This window comes from Marmota marmota, unplaced genomic scaffold (genome assembly GCF_001458135.2).
Source record: "Marmota marmota marmota unplaced genomic scaffold, marMar, whole genome shotgun sequence".
Classification (NCBI taxonomy): Eukaryota; Metazoa; Chordata; class Mammalia; order Rodentia; family Sciuridae; genus Marmota; species Marmota marmota.
The window spans coordinates 19,667,377-19,689,841 of NW_026000153.1; the positions used below are offsets into that span (position 1 = coordinate 19,667,377).

The window sequence follows — 22,465 nt, forward strand, 5'->3', positions numbered from 1 at the left end:
CCGATTCTGAGACCGCACTCTTATCCCCCTGGGTAGGGGTCATTTTTGGCTGCGGGTCGCCGTGGGGCCAGAGGAAGTCGCATTGCCGGCTGCAGCAAGAGCCCCGAGGTTATAGTCCCAGGCAGGTTTCTGGTGGGATGCAGATCTCCACTCCAAGCCTTTCCCATCCTGGGGTGTGGGCTCAGCCCTGGAGCCTGAGAGACATTAGGACCGTTGTTCCCCATCACCACGGAGCAGGGTGTGTCCCCTAAGGCAGTAGGGGGTCATGTAAGATTTGGGGAGGCCAAGGGCTTGAAAGGCAGCTGGACATGGGACCATGGGTGAGAAGAGGCATTCGGTGAGCCTGAATCTCCTGACCTGTGAGGCACATCCACCTATGAGATCAGCCCACTTGGGATGTCAGGCTCACCAATGATGTGAGCCCCTCACAGGGAAAGTCTGCCATCCCTGTGCACCCCACCTGTGAACACCTCCACACCCTCACCCCCTCCCACCCAACCACACACACTTTGGACCAAACCTCTGTCTGCCTCAGCTGGGAGAAACTTAAAGACCTTCACACTCAGGCTTTGCTAACTCCCAGTTGTAGGACCCTGAGTGTTGTTCAGCTTCTGTAGGAAGCTGTACACTGACCTTATGGGTGTGGGATCTCTAAGCAGCAGTGTGGCTGCATGATGAGGGCACATATAAATCCTGACTGGAGCCAAGGGGCCGGTCCAGGGCAGGGTTCCCATCCCATGATCACACTGTGTGCTTCCACTAACCAGGGGTCACCTCTGCACCTGCTTCCTGAGCAGTGTGCCAGTGAGCATGCCTCTCACTTCCACACAGGCATCCACAAAGCCACAACAAAACCACCCCCAAAAGAGCAGTCATTTGGTGTGACAATGGTGGTGGTGAGGGGGAGACAACAACAAAAAATGTTTCTAAGACTCATGTGCCTAATGATCTCTTTACCCCTAGTCAATTAATTTTCCTCTAGCTGCTTTTGTTAACAATTGTTTAATAATCTCTAATTATTCAGTACATTCACAGATTTTGAATGTCTCACAATCTTCTATTTAATTAAGTATTAAATTTTTAAAAATCCAACTGTTACCACCTTTGGCATTGTGGGTGTGATCCTGAAGTGCCAATTACTGGGTGGTTGTGGCTTTTCTGTGTTCAGGCCAGCTTCCTCTTCCTTACTGCAGGGCCTCAGAGGATTACGGCTGTGTCTTCTGGGTCCTGGATGGCCCTAAACACAGCAGGTGTGGGGACACAGCATTCCCCACAGTCTTAGTAATGCCGAGGAAGATCGAGGCCCCCACATTTGCACTAGATTCATTTAAGGGCTGAAATAAAGGTGATGGGCAGGCTTCTAGAACTTCCTCTCTAGCCTTGTTCTCTGGGTCCCCCCTCCTCTCTTCTAGAATAACTGGGCAAAGCCATTTCATAAAAGCCTCAACACCAATTGAAGCAGAGTCAGCCAGGCAGAGAGCCTAGGGCCAGGTGGACATCAGAAGCATAGCAACTTCCAACTAGGCTCTGAGTTGGAAGCTGGGAAAGCCACCAGATGAATCAGCTGCATGTGTACTTGCTCAGTGGAGAAATGTCCTGGGCCACTATCCCAGGGCCTGGGAAGCTCCTTAGCAAGGGGATCCAGGAGAGATCATGGAGGAAGGGCCCTGGAGTCTGCAAATGGTACTGGAATGGTACAGGCTATAGAGGTAGCATTTCCTTCCCCAACCCAACCATGAGGACACCTTGTGAGGTCCTCAGAAGCAGGGTATCTTGCTGTCTGGCCATGAAGGGGGATGGCAAGGTGAAAAGAGGGCCCCTGTGGAGCATGACCACACTCAGGCAACTGGTGCATCCCTCTGAGCAGACAGTATTCTCATTTTTTGGTTGGGGAAACTGAGGGTAGGGTGGCTAAACAACCTGCCAAGGTCATACAGCGGGGAAGCCAGAGTTGGCACCAGACATTTACCTGGAGGTGAGACATCTCACTATGAAGCTGAGACTTAGTTAGCCCCAGAACCCTTTCTCTTGCCCCCTCCCATCACCCCCTCAGGGAAGCTCAAAGGGTCTGGGGAACACCAGAGGAGCCTTGAGTCCTTATAAGAGTAGGTGGCCACAGAAGGCACTGGACAGAAAGCCTCAGACCAAATCGGCAGTAGTGGCAGGATTCTGTCTGCTGAAGGAGACCAGAAAGGAAGCTCCGTGATGTCCTCCCCTGAGGAGTTAGTGAACCCTCCAGCACTGTCACCACCAATCCCTGTGAGGCAGTCTGGAGGAACAGAAGGGAAAAGGGAGGCAGAGCCCACAGAAGTCAAGGCAAGCCTGGCTCTGGGTTATCTCCTGGATCCCCAGGTTTCAACCCCAAAGGATTGGGTATCCCTGGAAACCAGATTCAGCAGGGTTTGTTGGGCTCCCTGGTAGCATTGTCTATAGCTGGGTGTCTGCACTGGGACCAACAGCTGTGATAAGGCAGCCACTCAGGGATGTTCTTGGAGGAAGGCCTTAGTTCCAGGAGCCTACGACCAGCTGTAACGTTCGGCCTGCAATTCTGGCAAAACCAGAGAACTATTAGAAACAGAAACAGGGATGCATAATTTGATACACATTTGATAAGGAATTACTGCTGGTTTTAGGAGGGATAATGCAACTGTGGCTATGTTTTTAGAATCCTTTTTCTGCTAGGAACACATGCTGAAACATGGATGAGATGCCAAATGGTCTGGGTTCTGGGGTACAAACAAAACTGGCTAAGAGCTGCTAAACGCTAAAGCTGAAAATCATTCTGTTATTTTCTCTGTATTTGGGAATGTCAGAAATTTTCCATGAAAAAAAGTTAAATAGGACAAAAAAAATGCCCAAGAAAATGGCAGGGCTGGACAAAGGTGGGAGGATCTGGAGGGGATAAAACAGTGAGGGTCAGCCTGCCCTGTCGAGAGGGAACTTCCCTGGCCCTGAGAGTGACTGTGCAGGAAGAAGACAGTAGGGAAGGAAGACAGTAGGGAAGGATGGCCTGTGGCTACATAGAATTCCAGCCCTGCCCCCTCATCCAGCCCAGCCTGTATCAAATGAAAATGTGGCCAGGCACGGGGCTTGAGAGAAGCGATGGGCAGGAGGATGGCCTGGCATTCCCATACTGCACACAGGCAGCTCATCCCAGTAGCCTACGTGGTTCACAGGGGTCTTGGGCATTGTTGGTCAGGAAGCAGCACAGGCAAGCTGGCCACTTGCAAGGTGGGGTCTGGGGAGTAAGAAAGAGCAAAACATGCATGCCTGGGATTTCAGATTTCTACTTTTCTCAATCCTTCCAACTTGTGGTGCACTTTAAGGGTATATATAGGGGGTGTGGGTTCAATTTAGAGGAACTGCCTAATGCCATGGAATTATACCCAGATGGTTTCCTGCTTGAGCCTAAGAAACTCCTACTCCTTCAAGTCCCATCCAATGTAACTTCTAGATGACTGTCCAGTCTCCTGGGAACCCCTCTCGTCCCCCCACCCCCAGCACAATGGGCTATAGCTGCCTATTTCAGGGTGTATTTGGCATCACCATGTCCTTGGTAAAAAGCTGTTATATAAGTAAGGGTCTGTCTGGGCACACCGTGGCCTTGAGCAAGCCTGCAGGTGATAGTGAAAGTGCAGAAGGATCAGGAGGCTGGTATCTGATGCATCACATGGTCCTTAGGCTGAGAAGCTGGCAGGAATAAGGTGACTCACAGAAGAGGCCAGCAGCACAGTGCTGGGGCTCTGCCAGGACCACACAGGGACAGGCTCACACATGTGTCTCCTTGGGATGTGCATTTGGGGCCACTCATCTGAGTGGACAGGGCTTCTGGAGACCCCTATGAGGACTCAGAGAGGATGAGGGTAGCTGCTATCCCTCACAGATGGATGAAAAGTCAGGAAGAAATCCCAGCCATTTATGGATTCTAGTTTCCAGGCTAATAAAAAAGGCTTTTAAAATATTAAATTGACTGGCTATCAACATTTTTGGGTGTGGAGTACCTGGGATTGAACTCAGGGGAACTTGACCACTGAGCCACATCCCCAGCCTTATTTTGTATTTTATCTAGAGACAGGGTCTCACTGAGTTGTTCAATGCCTCACCTTTGCTGAGGCTGATTTTGAACTCGCAATCCTCCTGCCTCAGCCTCCCAAGCCACTGGGATTACAGGTGTGTGCCAACGTATCCTGCTGGCTACCAACATTTTGGACAAACAATTCAGTCATAGGTTTTATTGAGCATCGCCTGTGTGTGGGACTTCGGTGGGCCTGCTAATGTGGTCAGGAGCCAACATAGAGCTGGAAAAATAGCAACCCTTGCTCAACAGAACATCGCATGACAGTGGGAACAAATCCACCACACTGACACACCCTGAGCACAAGGCAGGTCATGCCAGCACTGTGACCCATGTCAGACTCAGATGCAGGTGGAAGAAATGACAATGTGGCAAACAGTTGAGAAAGGGAGGGATGAAGACCACAACACTCAGGAGAAGGAAGGAGGTGAAGCACCCAAGAAACTCCAAGTGCTTGAGTTTCATGTTCCTCCTTCCACAAGAAACCCCAAGCACACTTTATACCTGTGTCCCCATCATGCTGACCACCAAACATCAGAGAATGTGGAAGCTCCCTGAATTCTGGCACCATGCATACAGCAACATTCTGTAAGTGTTAATTTTGACATTACTGTGAGGCTGGAAGACATGAGCTCGGCCTGGTGTCTTTATTCCAGGAGTGGGACAGAGTGGCTGCACTGGGTAGCTGCCAGACCCAAAGTCCAGCGAGGCCCCTGGACACTTGAAGCTTCCTTAACTCTGAAATGGAGGCAGAGTCACAGTCACATGCTCAGGGGCTTGGGGATACAATGCTTGCTGATGAAGGAAACAAGGCCCCCAAGACACAGCTAGGTACAAGGGACATGAGGGCTCATCCCTCTGCATGATCATTTGGTGGCTATAGGAGCCAGGGCTTCCACACCTGGCCTAAAATGGGGAGCAGGGTCCCAGGACTCAGGGCTGCCCAGAAGCTCAAGATGTGGGCCTAAGATAAAGCCAAGACACTCTGGACAGGGAAACCCCACATCACCACTCCAAGCTGTATGCTCTGGCTGAGACCTGCTCAGGGATCCCACTGCTGGACCCCTCCTAGATGGACAGAGATCTAAGAGTGGCCAGCAGCTCATCTAAACTTTTTCTTAGGATATTAGTGCAGGTCCCCATCCTGCCCAGCCCTCAGAGGGCAGGCCAACCCTGCCATCTACATCTCACAGAAGAGAGCACCCCACTACCCACATTCATGACTTGGCAACCACTTGATGCATGATCTGCTCCCTACTACTCTTGCTTGTCATCCCTGTGCCTGGGGCTCAGTCTAGCAGCATCCCCACGAAGTGGTGGGTCAATCTACACTGATTCACACCTGCCTGAGACAGAGGGGCAGGGGACAGCAGAGAGATGCTCCCTATCTTGTATCCTACACACAACAGCCCATCCCAAGGTCTGTGTACTCAGAGGCTCCAGGACCCTGGCCAGGCCTCTTGACAGCCAGTGATTCCCAGCCACGTGCTCTTGGTAACATCTGCCTACCTAGCACCCCAGCCAGCATTGTTGCCACCATTGTCTAACACACTTAGACATTGTTGCCACTGTTGTCTAACACACTTAGACAATGTCCAGAGCGCATCAGAGCTGACCTTCAGAAAGCACTTCCTTCACCTCACCTATTGCCCCCTGGGCCACTCTCATCCATCCTGCAGCAGTCCCCTGGGGTGTCTGAAGTATCTTCCTGCATAGGAACTAGGAGGATCCTTCAGAGTCCCCACTGTGCCTGGGCTGCTCACAGCTTAAGTGCAAGACCAACTATTCTGGAAGCTCCACTGGAGAAAACACCCAATTTCCAACAGGCTGACAAATACGTACAGTTATGTACACACACGCACATGCACATACCGCTCCACACAGCCACACTAATGCACACACAGACACATAGAGACAGGTGTGCACATGCATATAGGCACACATATACTTGTACACACACACATCTAAGCCTGCTTTGTATCACAGAGCTCTTCTCCATGGTGCCCTTGACAAGCAGGGAGTGTCCTCGCCTCAGGAGGTTGCCTGAAAACCCACAGTCCAGGAACTGGCACCACACTGGTTGTGGGATCACCCTGAGCATCACAGGTTCCCGACCAGCTCTGTGTTTTGTTTTGTTTCATATTTGTTTTTTAGCTTTAGGTGGATACAATATCTTTATTTTATTTTTATGTGGTGCTGAGGATCGAACCCAGTGCCTCCCGCATGCCAGGCGAGCGCGCTACTACTTGAGCCATATCCCCAGCCCCAGCTCTGTGTTCTGACAGAGAAAAATGAAGCTCACAGCCGCAGGCCCTGGAACACAGCCCCATCCACCCACCCCACCACAAGCCAGGCCCAAGAGAGGCCAGTAGAGCTCACCAATGGCCAGTGGTCCACATCTAGCCCATGCAGAATCCTAAGAGAGGGTTCACCCAGGCCCACACCCCAAAAGCAGCTTCCCCTGGTCCTAGGTAGCCAAAATTTGTGTCCAGATGTTCAACAGGGCTGCTGGCAGTGTTCCAGGAGGGGAGGGGTGACATGGTGCTGCCATCTCACTGAGATAGCCACCCACCACACCTGCATTCCTACTGCCCTGCCATGTTGGGGACTCTATCCAGAGCCCTACCTGGGGTCCATTCAGATCTGTGCCTCATCACCATGGAACTTGCTGTAGACTGACTTCTGGTTTTGTTTTCTGTCAGCTTGCCTGAAAACACCCCCATGAGGACAAAGATCTGTCTGCTCCATCATCAGCAGGTCTTGAGAGACCCATGATGCACCAGAGCTGTACCGGCCAGCACCAGGCAAGACCCTTCTTCCCATGCCTGCAGTCTTCAGAGCTCTCCCCAGGGTAAGTGGATGCACTGTTCTCCTGCCCAGAAGACTCAGTTAAGAAACTGCCTGTTGTATGCCAAGTTGGCCACAGAGCCAGAGGGTGGACGTTGACTGCAGCCCTATCTATCACCTGGAGTCACTGGCTTCTCCTTGGCCACAGTCCTTGGGAAAAAGCACTACAGTGCCTAGCACCATGAGCATCTATCCTTCCAGCTCTGAGAACAGAAATCAAATAGACTTGGGAAGGGGAGGCCACGTGGGGGCTCCAGGGATACCCAACCAACAAGTGAAGGTGCATCCTGAACCTGAGGATGAGGACCCCCACATCCTTCAGCCAGAGACGCCTTCAAGGCCTTAATACTCCTGCACCCCTTCACCCCCTGCCCCACACACAACCTCTACTCCATGAACTCTGAAGTCTGCTCCGTCCATGTGTGAAACTGCTGGCCAGGCCAAGCTAAACACTGGCCAAGCCTAGGAGGGATCCACTGCCCTGTCCACAGCCCTCCCAAGCCCCTGCCCAGCCCAACCATGGCCACACTGACACCCCTGGGCCCTACCTCTGGCTGACAGCTTCTTGGTGTTGATGATCTTGGCTGCATACTCATGGCCGGTGCAGAGCTTGACGCAGCGTCGGACCACAGAGAAAGCCCCCCTGGGGAGGAGAATACCGGGCAAGAGACAGACAGAAACAGACAGGGAGAAAGAGAGAGCCAATTAATCGCCCATAAACACTCAGTATCCAGCCAGTAGCCAGGCCTTGGGCAGACGGCCAGTGTTGGGAGGAAGCCTGGACCCTTCCCACACCACTGGGTACTGCAGGACAGGGCCTAGCCTCCGGACAGCTCCTGCCTGACAAACACTCTGACAAGGCTGCAGGGAAGGGGGGCCACCACAACACTGGGAGGAGGCTGTCCAGGCCCCCATTCAACTCCTCTGTGATCCTGGGGCCCCATATACTTATGGGTCAGACGAACTGATAGTCCCCCGGGCCTTCCATCTCCCACCCTCAGGTGTTCTATACCAAGTGCACAAGGCCTAGTTAGTTCTTTTTCAAAGAAAGGGCCAGAGGCCAGCTACCAAGGGCAGATATATTGGTATTTGGTGCAGACCCAGAGACTCACATAAGGTTGGAGAGAGAGGGAGAAGCAGCAAATCATTAAACTGCAAAGTGAGAGGAGAGAGTCCCCTGGAATATTCCACTGTCCTTGTGTCAGAGCAGAGGCTGTGGAGGTCCAGAGTGGGGCACCACAGGGACATTGACACACCAACAGCTTGGAGGTGTCACACTGAAGAATCAGAGCTTGGGAATGTGGGTTAAAATGATGGTGGCCATCAAGAGAGGCCTTTGACATTTCCCATAAAACTGACCCACAGAAGAATTTCTACTTCTAGAGACCTGAAGCCCAGAAAGAGAGGAAGCCCAGAGCCAGACTGAGCCCTACTATGACACTGACCTCTGTCTCTATACCCCCAAAGTGCCCAGCCTCCCCACTCAAAGCACAACCTCACTCCCTCTTTGGACTGGGCATCCTGAGTAATCCCAGTGTCTAAATTGAGGTTCCATGACCAGAAAGAAGTCTCTTAAGCAGCAAACACTTTTTTTTTTCTTTTTCTGCTACAATCTTTGTAACAATGTAAATGAATACACTATGTCTCCTTGAATACATTCAGAATGACTCAGGTCCTTCCCATTAGTGACTACCCAGGCATCCCAGTGGCATCTTCGCCTTTTAAAGTCAATCTGCAAAAGGGGACAAGGGCTACCTCGGGAGGGGCTGGGAGGTGGGGAAGGCTGCTCGCTCTGCAGCCTCTTGGTTCTATTTGATTTTTTCACTTATGTGTAAGTTACATTCTCAAAATATTCCTTCTTATAAAAAATGTAAAGAAAGGATTATGTTTTGATCCATGACACTGTCCTGAGAGAGAGTGGAGAAGGGAGAGGCCGTGAGCTTCATGCCTAGTCTGGTCTCAATTCTTATCCATCACTTCTGGTTGCACAGGGTGACGTAGCTCTCAGTCTCAGTTTCCTCATCTGTATAAAAGGGCAGAAAGGCCTCTTGGGGCCGCTGTGTGGCTGTTGCCCACTCCAACCTCACCCAATGCTCACCCTCACATTCCCTTCTTGCTCATCAAGAGTTGAGAGCTTCTGTTAGGGGCCCTGAGCTGCCACCTCATCTGTTCCCCACTCAGTGCCTAAGAGGGCATGGTGCCTGCAGTATTGGCTCTGTGGAAACCCCCTAAAAGCTCTGGGCCAGGTCCTGAAGGAAGCAGGAAGTCCAGGCTTCCCTGTGACAGGGATGCAACCTCACATGTGGGCTGACCCTCAGTGGGAAGTTTGCATAGCTGGACATTCATCTCTGAGAAACAGATAGGTGATGCTGGACACCGGGTCCAAATGGGGAAGCCTGTCCCTGAAGCAGGGAGGAGGTCCACACTCATCTTCCCTTCAGCAGAGCCTTCCCCCAGTTGCTGTGCCAACCTGGGTAAAGACACAAGCAGAAATCCCTGCAAGTCACAACTCTTCTGCAGCAGAAGAGTGGTCACGCATGAAATGACCAAGATCCTACAGCAGATGGATGGTTCAGGGTACTGTTCAGGTGGCCCTCCCCAGGTCAGACACCGCTTTTCAGCTCTGTAGATGGCTCTGGAGCTGCCCCTGCACTGTCAGCCAGGGTCTAGGATAGTCACGGACCGGGAAAGGTGAACAGGGATAGTTGCAGTTGCCACAGGGAGGGAGAAAGGTACGCTGGGGACCAGGAGGCATCTAGGTTGGGGGTACCAGCTGCACAGCCATGTGAGAGGGAAGGCAGCAGGCAAAACACCTGCTGTTCAGCAGATGCTCAACAGGAAGAGCCAGGGATGAAGAAGCCCTTCTTTCTTGGCCACAAGTCCACAGGGTGAGGTGGAGAATACCCAAAGAAAGGACAGATCCCCATTCCAGTGACTCAGCCCCAGATACAGAAGGTGGCGGCCAGGTGGTGAGGACAGGAAGGCTCAGCCCCCAGGATGGCTGCTCTTCCCTATGCCCAGTTCCTCAGCCCCACCTCTTCCACCCCTGCAAAGGGCTTCTCCTCATAATGGCCATCTCCTTCTCCTCTAGCATCCATCTCCCTTCCCCTCCATCCCTCCAGCCCACCACAGGCACTTGGCCAGTAGGTGCATGCCCCACCCCCCTTCCTTTCTCAGTGGCTCTGTCACCTGCCAGGTACTACCCTATCACAAGAAGTCCCCCTGGAAGTGGCCACAAATACATTCAGCATGTGCCACGCAGGTTACAGCTGGGAGCATTGCCATCTTAGATACCTCCAGAACAGGGAGGCCAATGCCATCGCCATCCTTTCTTGTAATCATGGAAAGGGAACACGAAGACTCTGGGTCTGTACTGTAAGCCTGTCCCTGCCACCGCAGTCCAACTCCTCTACATCCTTCATGGCCCAATTCTGACAGCTTGGTCTTCTCTGATTATTACCCTTCACATGGGTCTCAGGTCAGTTTCTCCACATTATTATAATTATTTATCTGTCTGTTTCTACCCCCTCCCCACTGTGGCTTTCTATGGCAGGGCCTCTGTCCTGCCTACCCTGATCCTGGTTTTAGGCATGGTGTCACCTGTTGATACAGGAATCAGAACTAACAGAAAGCAGCACACGCAGGCTGGAGCGGAGAGTGGAGCTGCTAGGCCTCAGCTTTGTCCAGCCCAGTGGTGCAGTGGCTGCTAAAAAGCCAGGGACAGGGAGAGATTGGGCTAGTCCGTGGAGAGAGGGCAGGAAGAAGGGGACCCCTAGAGTGGCCAACAGGAGGGAGACTTCTAGAACCCCCAGCAGGAAGTGGGCCCCACTAGAGTAGTGAAACAGGAAGGGAACACCTACAGCTGTCCAACAAGAGACCTCCCCCTCCCACCACCACCAAGGCCTCCCTTGTGGGTAGACAAGCATCTCTGGGACAGAGGCCACATAGGCAAAGGGTCAGACCCAGAGTAAACAGAACTAAGCGTCTAGGGGAACCCCCACACATAAATAGGCCTGAAGCCCCCTCTGCTCATCCAGAACTGCAGGTGAGCAGGACAGGCAGTGGCTTGTGGCAGAGGAGAAAGAAATGGTGCCAAGGCAGGAAGAAGGTCCAGAAGCAAGTAGGCGGGAGGGTCTCCCTGTCAACACTCCTGCTAGAGACTGGCTGTGAACTTCATCTGAACATCAAGGTCACTTGTGAGATGCCTGGCATGGGACACCTGCCACTGAACTTACTAGGAAGTGATTTGAATAACTCATTCGGATCATGAGGCCCCCAGGTACCAAGTGCGTTATGGGGCTTTTAAAATCAAATAAAGCTAATTAAAACAAGAAAATACTCTTTGAGTCTTTCCCTTGCTGAAGGCTCAAAACACTTTCTCATTTGCAGTGGGATCAACAGTACCAGGGAAACGGGCCCTGAGAGAGAAGAATTAATTCTGCGCAGGAATGGAGCCCTGGAACTGCACGGCCCGTTTCTGTGAGCTGCGGGCACTCGCTACCTGCTTCATTGCTGGAGGTAAAAATCTCTTTACCCAAGAAAAGGGGCCCTGTCAGGAGAGCACCAGGTCTTTCCAGCTGGCTATACGGCACAGACTACATGAGTGCATGGTGAGGAAGGGTCAGGGAATGGACATTTTCACAGGACCCCATCTGTGCCTATCTTCTCCTGGAATCTCACTGGCTCCTCCCACCATATGACAGACAGCTCATCCCAGCTACTATCCCCAGCCCTACTGCTCCTCAGAGGTAGAAAATGGCCTCTGCTTAGCCCTGACTCTGAGCTGCCCCCAAACCAGAAACTACAAGGAACCTGCCACCTGCTGCTCTCTGTGGCTCCCACTGGCCCCCTCAGAGCTCCCTGACATGTGGCTTTGTGGCCCTCTCAGCCCTCCATTGGACCTTGCTAGCCACACTGCAACCTTGTCCTGCCATCCAGGCTCCCGGCCCCCTTGCTCCACTGCCTGGTCACACCCACATCTTTCCAAGGTGAACTGGAGGGAAATGTCCTTGAGCAGCATGGCCACTGCTGGGCTGAAATAGCAGAGACAGGAACGTTCTGAATCTCTCCTGTGACCATAGCAGGGTCTGCAAAACAGCTTCTCGTGGACCCTCCCATGCCCAACTTTCTAGTGAAGCTAGGGTTACCCTGATTGTTGGCTCTTGGAGTGCTAGTTAAGACACCATAATGATACCTTCTGTCCCCGATGGCCATGCAGACCCTGCTCAGGTCCCCTCCCCAGCTGCATCACGGGCTGGGGATTTTTGTCAGTGAGGGAGATGATAATGCTCCTTATTAAACAAGGCGATCCATGGAGAAGGCACTTTCTGGCACCCAGAAAGAACTGACAACACAACTCTGTTCCCAGGGTGGTATGGACGGGGACCAGGCTCTGCGATCCCCACATCAGGCTTCAGAGCTCCTGCACAGCAGTGCTCAGGAAAGCTGAATCAAAGGGTACTCTCAGCTGCCTCAATACTTGGATTCTATCTTCCTGGTGGAAATTTCAGAGTCACAGCAGCTTCTCTCCCCTGCTCCCCTCTTGGCTTCCCCCAGCCCCACGTCCACACACACACCCCCCCAGTTTTCTCCCTGTGTACTCTGGGCTTTCCTCCCTCCATGCTGGGCCTCTGCTGGCCTGTCCAGGGTAATCACCAGCTTCCTGCCAGGGCTGCTAACTATTTGCGTAACTAAACCTGACAACCGGACTTCGACCTTCTCCCACAAACGCCTTTGGTTGCTTGACAACGCAGTGGCAGTGCGGGCATTTCACATGCTCCCAGAGGCCAATCACAGCAACAGCCCAGGGATGAGTCAGAGACCCTGTCTGTCTACAGAAAGGCTACTGCACATTCCAGGGATTCTTATTTTATAGCAAAAAGATGCCCAAGAATCTTGTGTAAAAGCAAATATCCAACCCTGTTGACCTATTTTGTAAATGGACATTTCCCATTTGGATTTTCTGTGTAAGGACTCAGGAGAGTCAGGGCTGTTCCCCCAGGAAGAAGCACAGCTCTCCCCAAACCCTGGCAGATCCTATCTGGCAGACTGGCCGATTTTTTTTTTTAATAGGCTGAGCGGACAACAGTTTTATTTCCTGCTGTAAATTACTAAATAGCTGTTCTGAAAGTAGCCTCAGGTCATCCAGGTCCAATCTCCCAGCCTGGTCAGCCCCAAATGGGCTGTGTCGATAGGGACTGGAGCCAGGGCCAATCCAGCAGGTGCAGGTCCATGACCACACAGAGGGCCTGCACATAAAAAAAATTAATCAAGTTGCTATTTAATTGTGTTCTGGCTTACAAAAAAAGTCCCTACCTTCAATTACAATGAGCTCTGGGAGGCAAAGGAGGGGTGGCCTTTTATATTTATTTTATTCACTTATTTTATTTGAGATGGGGGTCTCACAGTGTTGGCTTTGATCTCCTGGGCCAACTGGATCCCCCTCCCACATAGCTAAGATGACAGGCGTGCCCCATTGTGCCCAGCCCTTTTGTATTTTAGTACTGATCTAATCAGCTTGGTGGAAATAATCACTTCTATATGAAGCAGAGTGTTGAGATTACTGTGGTGTTGTTTTCTTTTATGTATTTCTCTGCTTACAGCGTCTACAATGGAGTACACAGGATCGTTTCAGAATATGTTGAAGTCACTGTCAAATCCCTAACCTGAAACGCTGTTGGTGCAGCTGCACGGATGTTATTTGTGCAGGTGTGCAGCTCTTACACCGTGGGGAGGTGTCTTTTTACACATTTAGGAGCAGCTCGTCTCTATTTTTCTGCTTTCCCCTTCATTATTTCTCCACACCTTTAGCAAATCTTTAACAGATGATCAGACCTGTGCACTGCTCCGCCCGGAGGAGGCCCTCCGGATGCCCTCCAGTGTTTAACCTCCACAGTCCCCCTGACCTGGTGTTGACCAGATGACAAAAGCATTTCATGTAAATGTGTGTCACACCAGGCAGGAGCTGGAGGCCCCCAGGACAGGAGGGACATGCCACAGGGAGACAGACACTGCCCATCACCCACCCCCAGGATGGCAAAGAGCAAGCTGCACTCACAGGCTGCCGAGTGCCCACATATCCTGGGTTCTGAAAAATGGTCTTGAGGTAGCCCAGCTGGAGATGAGCGGCTGGACAGCACTGAATTCTGTGTGAGCACTCAAACTCCCTGTGGTCTCGGCCGGCATCCAACCACTGTTTTATCATTGATTCCAATTTTGTTTTTGCTTTTTATATTCAACATCACACACATGATTCCCATGTTTTGACCGAAATCCCTTCCTCATCTTGGTAGTGGAGAACATTCCTTCCAGTCGATACTTCTGAGACTGCCAGGCATTTGCCATGCTTCCAATTTGCTGTCTCATAAACGGCCTGCCATGAGTGGTTCAGTTGTTTCTACAGGATTCATTTCCAAGGTACACTCACCGTTGATTTTACAACAATTTACAACACCAGCAATGGAAAGCCATTCTCTCCACTGCCCAGTGTTCCAACCTTGGCCTTTCAGAGGTCTTCCCTGGAAATCCTGGTGGCTCATATAGCCCTGCAAAGGTTCCTCAAAGCTCTCTCCTTCTCTGGGCCAGGGCTCCTCTGTTTCTTGGCACGCAGATCACATGGTGTCCACTGTGTGTCTCTGTGTAAATTTTTTCCCTTTTTATTACCAAACTTATGGCCAGTATAACCTCACCCTAACCTGATTAATATACATCTGCAATTACCAAATTTCCAAATAATATCACCTTCTGAGGTACTAAGGGTTAGGGTTTCAACATATAAGTTTAGAGGGGACACAATTCAGCCATAACACATGCTGACCCCCAATTCTGCCTTGCAGAATCTGCCACTGAGTGCAGTAGGGAACAATTCCCTGCATTATATTCCCCAAATATTTGCACCATTGGATGTTGACAGATGTTAGGTACAAAAGGGGTTTCGTGAACAAAGAAAAAGGGAACCAGCAGTTTCCTTCCTTCCTTTTTCACATCAGGACTTCTCAGGGCCTTTAGTGTGGTACTGAGTCTCAAAAGAGGGAGTGAGAGAAGCAAACGTTCCCTAACCTATTTGACCACAGAAATCTTTATTCACAAAAGGCTCCAGAGGACAGAACATTCTTAAGACTGAAAACCAACCCCTTTCTAAAGCCTCCTGTGACCCACAGAAGCCCACAGCAAATGCTTCTGAGGATGAGCATGTTAGGGAAATGCTACCCATCTGTCCACTTGAGGACAAACCCAAACTCAACAGACCTATCTTGGAACTACAACTGCTCTTCTTGGGGTCACTGTGTACACATCTCAGACCAAGACAGCCTCAGTGGGGTTCCTTCTTCTTTCTGCCTTCTCAACAGGGCAGGGCTGAGCCTGTGGGGCCCCACCACCTCTGGCTTCCTATCACTGGGGATTCCTGAGGACCTCCCCCCCTCCTTCACTGCATGGAGTCCTTCCCCCACAGGTACAGAAGCCTCACACTTCAGTGCTGCAAAACCTCAGACCCTCCAGGCCCCACATCCTGTTCTGCATCCTCACCTCCCTACCCTGAGTGGCTGGATGTCATCTGGATGAAGCAAGAAAGTGTATTTGGAGACTACTATTTTCTTCACACTTCTGACAATGCTTTAAATGAAGCGGAGGTTGTTCCTTGTTTGCCTGATGAGGCACATTTGTAAATGGCCACACACAGGAACCTTTTCACCGTGAGTGAAGGTGCCATCATTTTTACTCAGCCACGTAATGGTGTCTGCAGGGTTTTCTCTCCACTGACAGTTCTGGACAGGATGTGGGAAGAGTATGATGTTGACCTGTTTCCATAACACTGTGCTAGATTTCAACTTCACAGGTCCCAATCCTCAAAACACCTGGATCACCACCTCTCTCTGACACAACAGGACTATCTGGTCATCCTAGAGAGCTCAAGGCAACAAAGCCAATAGAACAAGAAGATGGATAACAGCAGGTCTGGGCTGGGTCTGATGGGCTCCTGTGATCTTTTCACCCAGCACCCCATATGCCCAGGTCCTTCTCTGAGGAATGTGACCCCCAGTCTCTGCCTTTCTTCCTGGGTCCTCCCCACCAAAGCCCTTAACCCCATGGGCCCATATAGAAGGCTTCTGTCTGCTTCTCACAGAGGGGATAGGAGGGATAGGGCAAAGGGTAGGAACCAGGACACAGGCATCCTGGGCTGCTCCCACTGTGAAAGACTGCTGGGAGAGGCATGCATGGACAGCAAGAGGGCTATGAAATGAATCACTGGTCACTGACTGCTCCCTCCTCTGTCCCAATGACAAGCCCAGGACTGGCTGCAGAAAGCACTTGGCAACATCTGCTAAGGAGCAGATGGAACCCTAGAGTACAGCTGTATGAATATACAATGATTGATTAGCAATGTCTGTCCTCGGTACTGGAAGGGCACTGTGGGCTATGCAAACTCTATCCCTGGTCTAGAAAGATCCACAAATCAATAGACTTGTCTTCCAGCCCCTCACAACCTGTGTAAGTCCCACCTCTTAGCCCTCTGCTCCTCTCTCCTCCCGAGGGGGGGCGGTGGGCAGCAAGGTGATCTGGGAATCTACCCTTGACTTTGGCAACTGGCACTTCACAACTCAAACCCATCTGGTGGCAACTTCTCTGCTGTAAGCTTTGAGATTACTTCCCTGGTCCTAGCTCATTCCACAGGTCCCATGGCCCCCTTTGCAGGAGCAGTAAGAAACACATATCTGTTTTCACACTCCTAAAAAGTGTACCCAAGGATGACACCCTCACCTCCCTGGCACCTCAGCCATGGCTCAGCCTAGCACTGTAGAGCATATCCTCTTATAGCAAATATTTGGGAGGTACTGGCTTCTCCAGGATCCTATAGAACCTTCCTAGGACACCATAGTTGTGTACCCACCTCTCCCAACACAGGGTCAGACAGGTCCCTGGGAGGAGCAGGGTCAGATCCAGGTGGAGGTGACAGTTAGCAGATGGGATTCTGCAGACATGGATGGTAGATCTTCCCCAGTGGATCTACCCAGGATGTACTTTCTGTCCCACCAGTGATGTGGGACATCAAGGAAAGAAGATCAAGCCCATGATTCTTGGACCCAGAGAAACTGAGAGTAGAGAGAAGGGCAGCTTTGAGTCAGGAGGACCCAAAGTGAATGCTGGAGTTGCAATTTGGTGACTATTTCAAAATGGATTTATGATATATATCTCACAGGCTTGATGAGATAACATAACAGGGGCCTACCTCAAAGCATGCTGAAAAATAAGTCATGAATAGATTTTTTTTTAAATGCCTGGAAGTTGTCACTTCTGCCCTCATAGACAAAAAGATGAACACACTGAAAATCCACAACCCTTCTTGGATCCATTAAAGAATTGAGAAAACAGATAAACTGCCATCCCCTAAATTGGAGAGACAGATACAGAGAATCACAACTTATCAAAGCAGAGACCTCTCCGGGAACCAGTGCTGGGGTAGGAAACCTGTACTATGACTGATGAACTGCTGGAAGCTCAGTATGGACAAGCCTGGGGGTTAAAATCCTGGGTGCCGGGCTGGGGATGTGGCTCAAGCGGTAGCACGCTTGCCTGGCATGCGCGGGGCACTGGGTTTGATCCTCAGCACCACATAAGAATAAATAAAGATGTTGTGTCCACCGAAAACTGAAAAATAAATATTAAAAAATTCTCTCTCTCTCTCTCTCTCTCTCTCTCTCTCTCTCTCCCTCTCTTAAAAAAAAAAAAAAAAAAAAAACCTGGGTGCCTGAATTTTGCCTACAAAAGCCCTACCAGGTTTTCACTGTAAAGATTGGAGGAAACCCCCCAGGACTATCCCAGAGCATTCTGTTCTTCTGAACACAGCCTGCCCTCAGGGGAAACTGGTTAATGAGAGTTAAGGGAAATATCCACCTTCAACCCCTTCTGGACCTCCTGTATCCCTGAAGAGGTGGAAGCGAGAGACTGAGAAGCAGGTGTGAAGGTCATGGCCTAGGGGGCACAGGCTCACTAAAATATTAAGACCTGACCACTGAACTCTAGAATGCTTCCTCTTCTACCACTTCTCTAAAGTCCTATTCATCCAATTGCTTCTACCTAACACACATCACATCCAGCTTTCAATAAAAATCTAGAGGGCATACATAAAGGAAAAGAACACAGTTCAGAGATAAGGGCAAGCACCAGAAACACACTCAGATAGAGCAGAGATGGTGGAACTATCAGACTGGGAATTTGAAAGAACTACAATTTATATGCCAAGTGCTCTCTACTCAGAAGGCTGAGGTAGGAGGATTGCAAGCTGGAGGCAAGCCTCTTCAACTTACCGAAACCCTTTTCTCAAAGTAAAAAATAAATGGGACTGAGGATGTAGCTCAGTGGTAAAGTGCCTTTGGGGTCATTCCTAGTACCACACACACATGCGCAGGGGAAGAAATATTTGAACTAATGACTGAAAATTTTCCAAAATTAAAGACACACACCAACCCATGAATTTAAGAAGCTCTGAGCATACCAAGCAGAACAAATACCTAAAAAACTATACCTAGGCCTATTATATTCAAACTGCAGAGAGTAAAAGACAAAGAGATCTTGAAAGAAGCCAGAATTTTTTTAAAATTACATATACATGGGAAACAGTAAGAATTATATCAGCTTTCTCAGAAAACAAGCAAATGATAGCAAAATAAAATGTATGTAATCTTTTTGTCTTGTGTTGAGGAAAAAATAAAAGAACTATCAGTCTAGAATCTAGTATCCAGAGAAATTATCCTCCAAAAGTAAATAAGAAATAAAGATGTTCTCAAACAAAAATTGAGTGACTGGGTCAACAGTAAACTTGCCTTGAAAGAAATGTTAAAAGAAATTCTTCAGAAAGATTAAAAATGACATGTCAGTGGGGCTGAGGTTACCGTTCAGCAGTAGAACGCTTGACTAGCATGTGCGGGGCACTGGGTTCGATCCTCATGGAAATAAAATAAAGGTATTGTGTCCAACTACAACTAAAACAAAATATTTTTTTTAAGTGACATGTCAGAAACCTGGATCTACATAAAGGGGAAGGGAGAGAAGCAATAAGCAAAGGTGGTATAAAATCCTTTCCCTTATTATTAATGATTTAACAGATAACAGCATATTCAAAATAATAATAGCAGCAATGTTTTTCATGATCATAACCTCTGGATAAGTGAGAGCATGCAAAGAATGGGAGGAAGGAGTTATCAATGCTCTGCTAGAGATTATTGTACTACTTCAGTACCTGTTCCATAGCATAGTATTTAGAGTGGACTTGGATTAGTTGTAAACGTATTAGTTGCGAATGTATATTACAAACTCTAAGGCAACCTCAAAAAGGTTGAAGAGAAGGCAAAGAATTATTGATATGTTAAGAGAGGGGGAATGGTGGAGAGGAAATAGAATCATATACAATGCTCAATTAAGCCACAGAAGTCAGAAAAATGATGGGAAACTTAAAAAGGGGGAATCAAATAGAAAATCATGACAAATATGGTGGCTATTAATCCAGCTATATCAATAATCATTTTGAATGTCAATAAGTTTATACACACCAAGTAAGACAGATGGAATTGGATCAAAAAAAAAAAAAACAACTACAGGCTGGGGATGTGGCTCAAGCGGTAGCGTGCTTGCCTGGCATGCGCGGGGCGCTGGGTTCAATCCTCAACACCACATAAAAATAAAAAACAAAGATATTGTGTCCACCTAAAACTAAAAAATAAATATTAAAAAAAATTACTACATGCTATCTATAAGAAATCAGATTAGGAGTAAAAAGACATGAGTACTACTCAAAATAATCTACAAATTAAATGTCATTCCTGTCAAAATCCCAACAGCTTCTCCCCACAATAGAAAAATCTACTCCAAATTCATATGGAATCCCAAGGGAAACCTAAAAGCCAAAATAATCTTAAATAAAAGAAAAACAAAGTTGAAAGTTTCACATTTCCGGATTTCAAAAACCTACTACAAAACTACAGTAATCAAAACAGCATGGTACTAGCATAAGAACAAAGAAACAGACCAACAGAATAAAATAGAACCTTAAATTGGGGGTATAGCAGTAGAGCACTTGCCTACCATGCTGAGTTTGATCCCCAGCACTGAAAAACAAAAAACAAAGGTAAACTACAAAGCCAAGAAATAAACCTTCCCATACATGTCCCACTGATTTTCAACAAGGGGGCCAAAACCATAGAGTGTTATCAACAACTGGTGCTAATATTGACATACAATATGGGCCTCTTACACCACAATTAAAAATTAACTCAAAATGGATCAAAGACCTAAATTTAAGACATAAAATTATAAAACATCTAGAATAAAACATAGGTGGAAATCTTCATGACATTAGCTTTGGCAATGATTTCTAGATATGATACCAAAAAATGCAAGCAACAACAACAACAAAAATAGATTAAACTGGACTCCACCAAAAAATACAAATTTTGTGCATCAAAGGACACTATCTTTTTAATTTTTTCTTTGTAATTTATTTTTAATTTACTTTAATTATTTATTTAAGGTATGGGGAATTGAACACAGGGGCACTTTACCACTGACCCACATCCCTAATCCTTTTGATGTTTTACTTTAAGAGAGAGTCTTGCTAAGTTGCTGAGGCCGGCCTCAAACTTGCCAGGCTCCTGCCTCAGCCTCTCAAGACACTGGGATTGAGGGCATGCACCACTGTGCCCAGCCAAAGAACATAATCAAGAGAGTAAAAAGGCAATCCACAGGATAGGAGACAATATTTGCAATTCATGTATCTGATAAGGGATAAATATAGGAGAACACTTAAAAGTCAACAACAAAACCTTAAAAAGCCAATTCTAAAAATAAGCAAAGAATTTGAATAGACTTTTCTCCAAAGAAGATATGCAAATGGCCAATAAGCACATGAAAAGATGTTCAACATTACTAGCCATGAGGGAAATTAAATCAAAATCATAGTGAGATACCACTTTACATTCATTAGGATGACTACTAAAAAAAAAAAAATCTTTAACTGAAAAAAAAAAGAAAAAGAAACTGAAAACAAGTGTTGGTGAGGACGTAGAGAACTTGGAACCCTTGTGCATGGCTGGTGAGAATGTAAAATGGTGCAGCCACTGTGAAAACAGTCTGGCAGTTCCTCAAAAAGTCAAACATAGAATTACCATATGATCCAGCAATTCCACTCATAGGTGGAGCCAAAAGAACTGAAAGCAAGGACTAACAGATCTATCTATATTCACAGCAGCAGTATCCACAATTGCTAAAAGGTAGAAGTAACCCATATGTCCATTGAGGAGAGAGTGAATCAACATAGTGTGGTATATATACATACAATGAGATATTATTCAGCCTCAAAAAGGAAGGAAATCCTGATACATGTTACAACATGGATGAACTTTAAAGACATTAAGCTAAATGAAATAAACCAGTCATAAAGAATAAATACTTCATGATCCCTCTTAGTACCTAGAATAGACAAATTCATGGAGAGAAGGTAGAGGAAATGTTACCAGGGCCTGAAGAAGAAAATGCATAGTGAGTGTATAGTGGGTACAGGGTTTCTGTTGAAGAAGATACAAAAATTTTTGTCTTGAACGGTTTTGACAGTAGAACAACAATGTGAATGTATTTAGTGCCTGTGAACTATACACTTAATTGATTAGAATGGTAAATTTTTAAAGTATATGATATACAATAAATAAGAATTTTGATTAGCCATATAAATAATTTGTACTGATTTCATTTATTTCCTCACTGCATTCTAGTTTAATTCCACTGCAGTAAAAATATGATGCTATTAATCCAACTACATTAATAATAACTTTAAATGTCAATGTGTTTTAATACATCAGTTAAAAAACAGAGACTAGACTGGATTAAAAAAATAAGACCCAACTATATGCTGTCTATAAGAAACCCACTTTAACCATAAAGACACAAAGAGATTAAAAATAAAGATATGGGTACTACTCAAAGTGAATTATTCATACAAATTTTTAAAAAATAGCTTGTATAGCCAATATCTTCTGACAATTCTTCCTCCACCCCCAAGTGATACAGGGGATAGAACTAGGCAAGTGTTCTACCACTGAGGTATACCCCAGCCTACATCTGGCATTATTTTTTTTTTCCTGGACTCTGCCATTTACTAATTATATGATCCTGAGAAAAATTCTCATCTGTAAATGGAGGTGAAAATAGTACTTCTTAGAGCTTTTGTGAAAGTCAAAAAACAACGCACAGTTTGGTGCAGCTTAAACACTTAAATGTTAACTATATTAGTTTTTCAGTGGTGAAAATGTTAAATATTGGCTTTTTAATGGTTAAGATTGTAAATTTTATGTCTGTATGTTTAACATAACTTTATAAAACTAGGTGAACAGAGAAAGATATATCATACTAACACTCACTGAAATAAAGCTGGAGTAGTTATATTAAATTTCAGAAAAGATTTCAGAACAAGGGAAATTGTGAGGGATAAAGAGGGACATTGTATAATAATAAAGAAGTCAATTTTCCAGACCTAATAATCCTAAGCATGTACAC

At 47.7% G+C, this 22,465-nt stretch overlaps 1 protein-coding gene across 15 annotated transcripts in view; it reads right to left on the reverse strand.

The window, feature by feature from the left end:
- Camk2b (calcium/calmodulin dependent protein kinase II beta) overlaps window positions 1-22,465 on the reverse strand; it is a 139,809-nt gene that overhangs the window by 48,236 nt on the left and 69,108 nt on the right. For 14 of the 15 annotated variants that reach the window (XM_048786530.1, XM_048786538.1, XM_048786528.1 and 11 more), the window contains exon 2: window positions 7,471-7,565. In XM_048786530.1, coding sequence (XP_048642487.1) covers window positions 7,471-7,565 — 95 coding nt within the window. Of the gene's footprint in view, window positions 1-7,470; window positions 7,566-8,034; window positions 8,056-22,465 lie in introns of those variants that run through there. The other variant, XM_048786525.1, reaches the window with a different exon arrangement.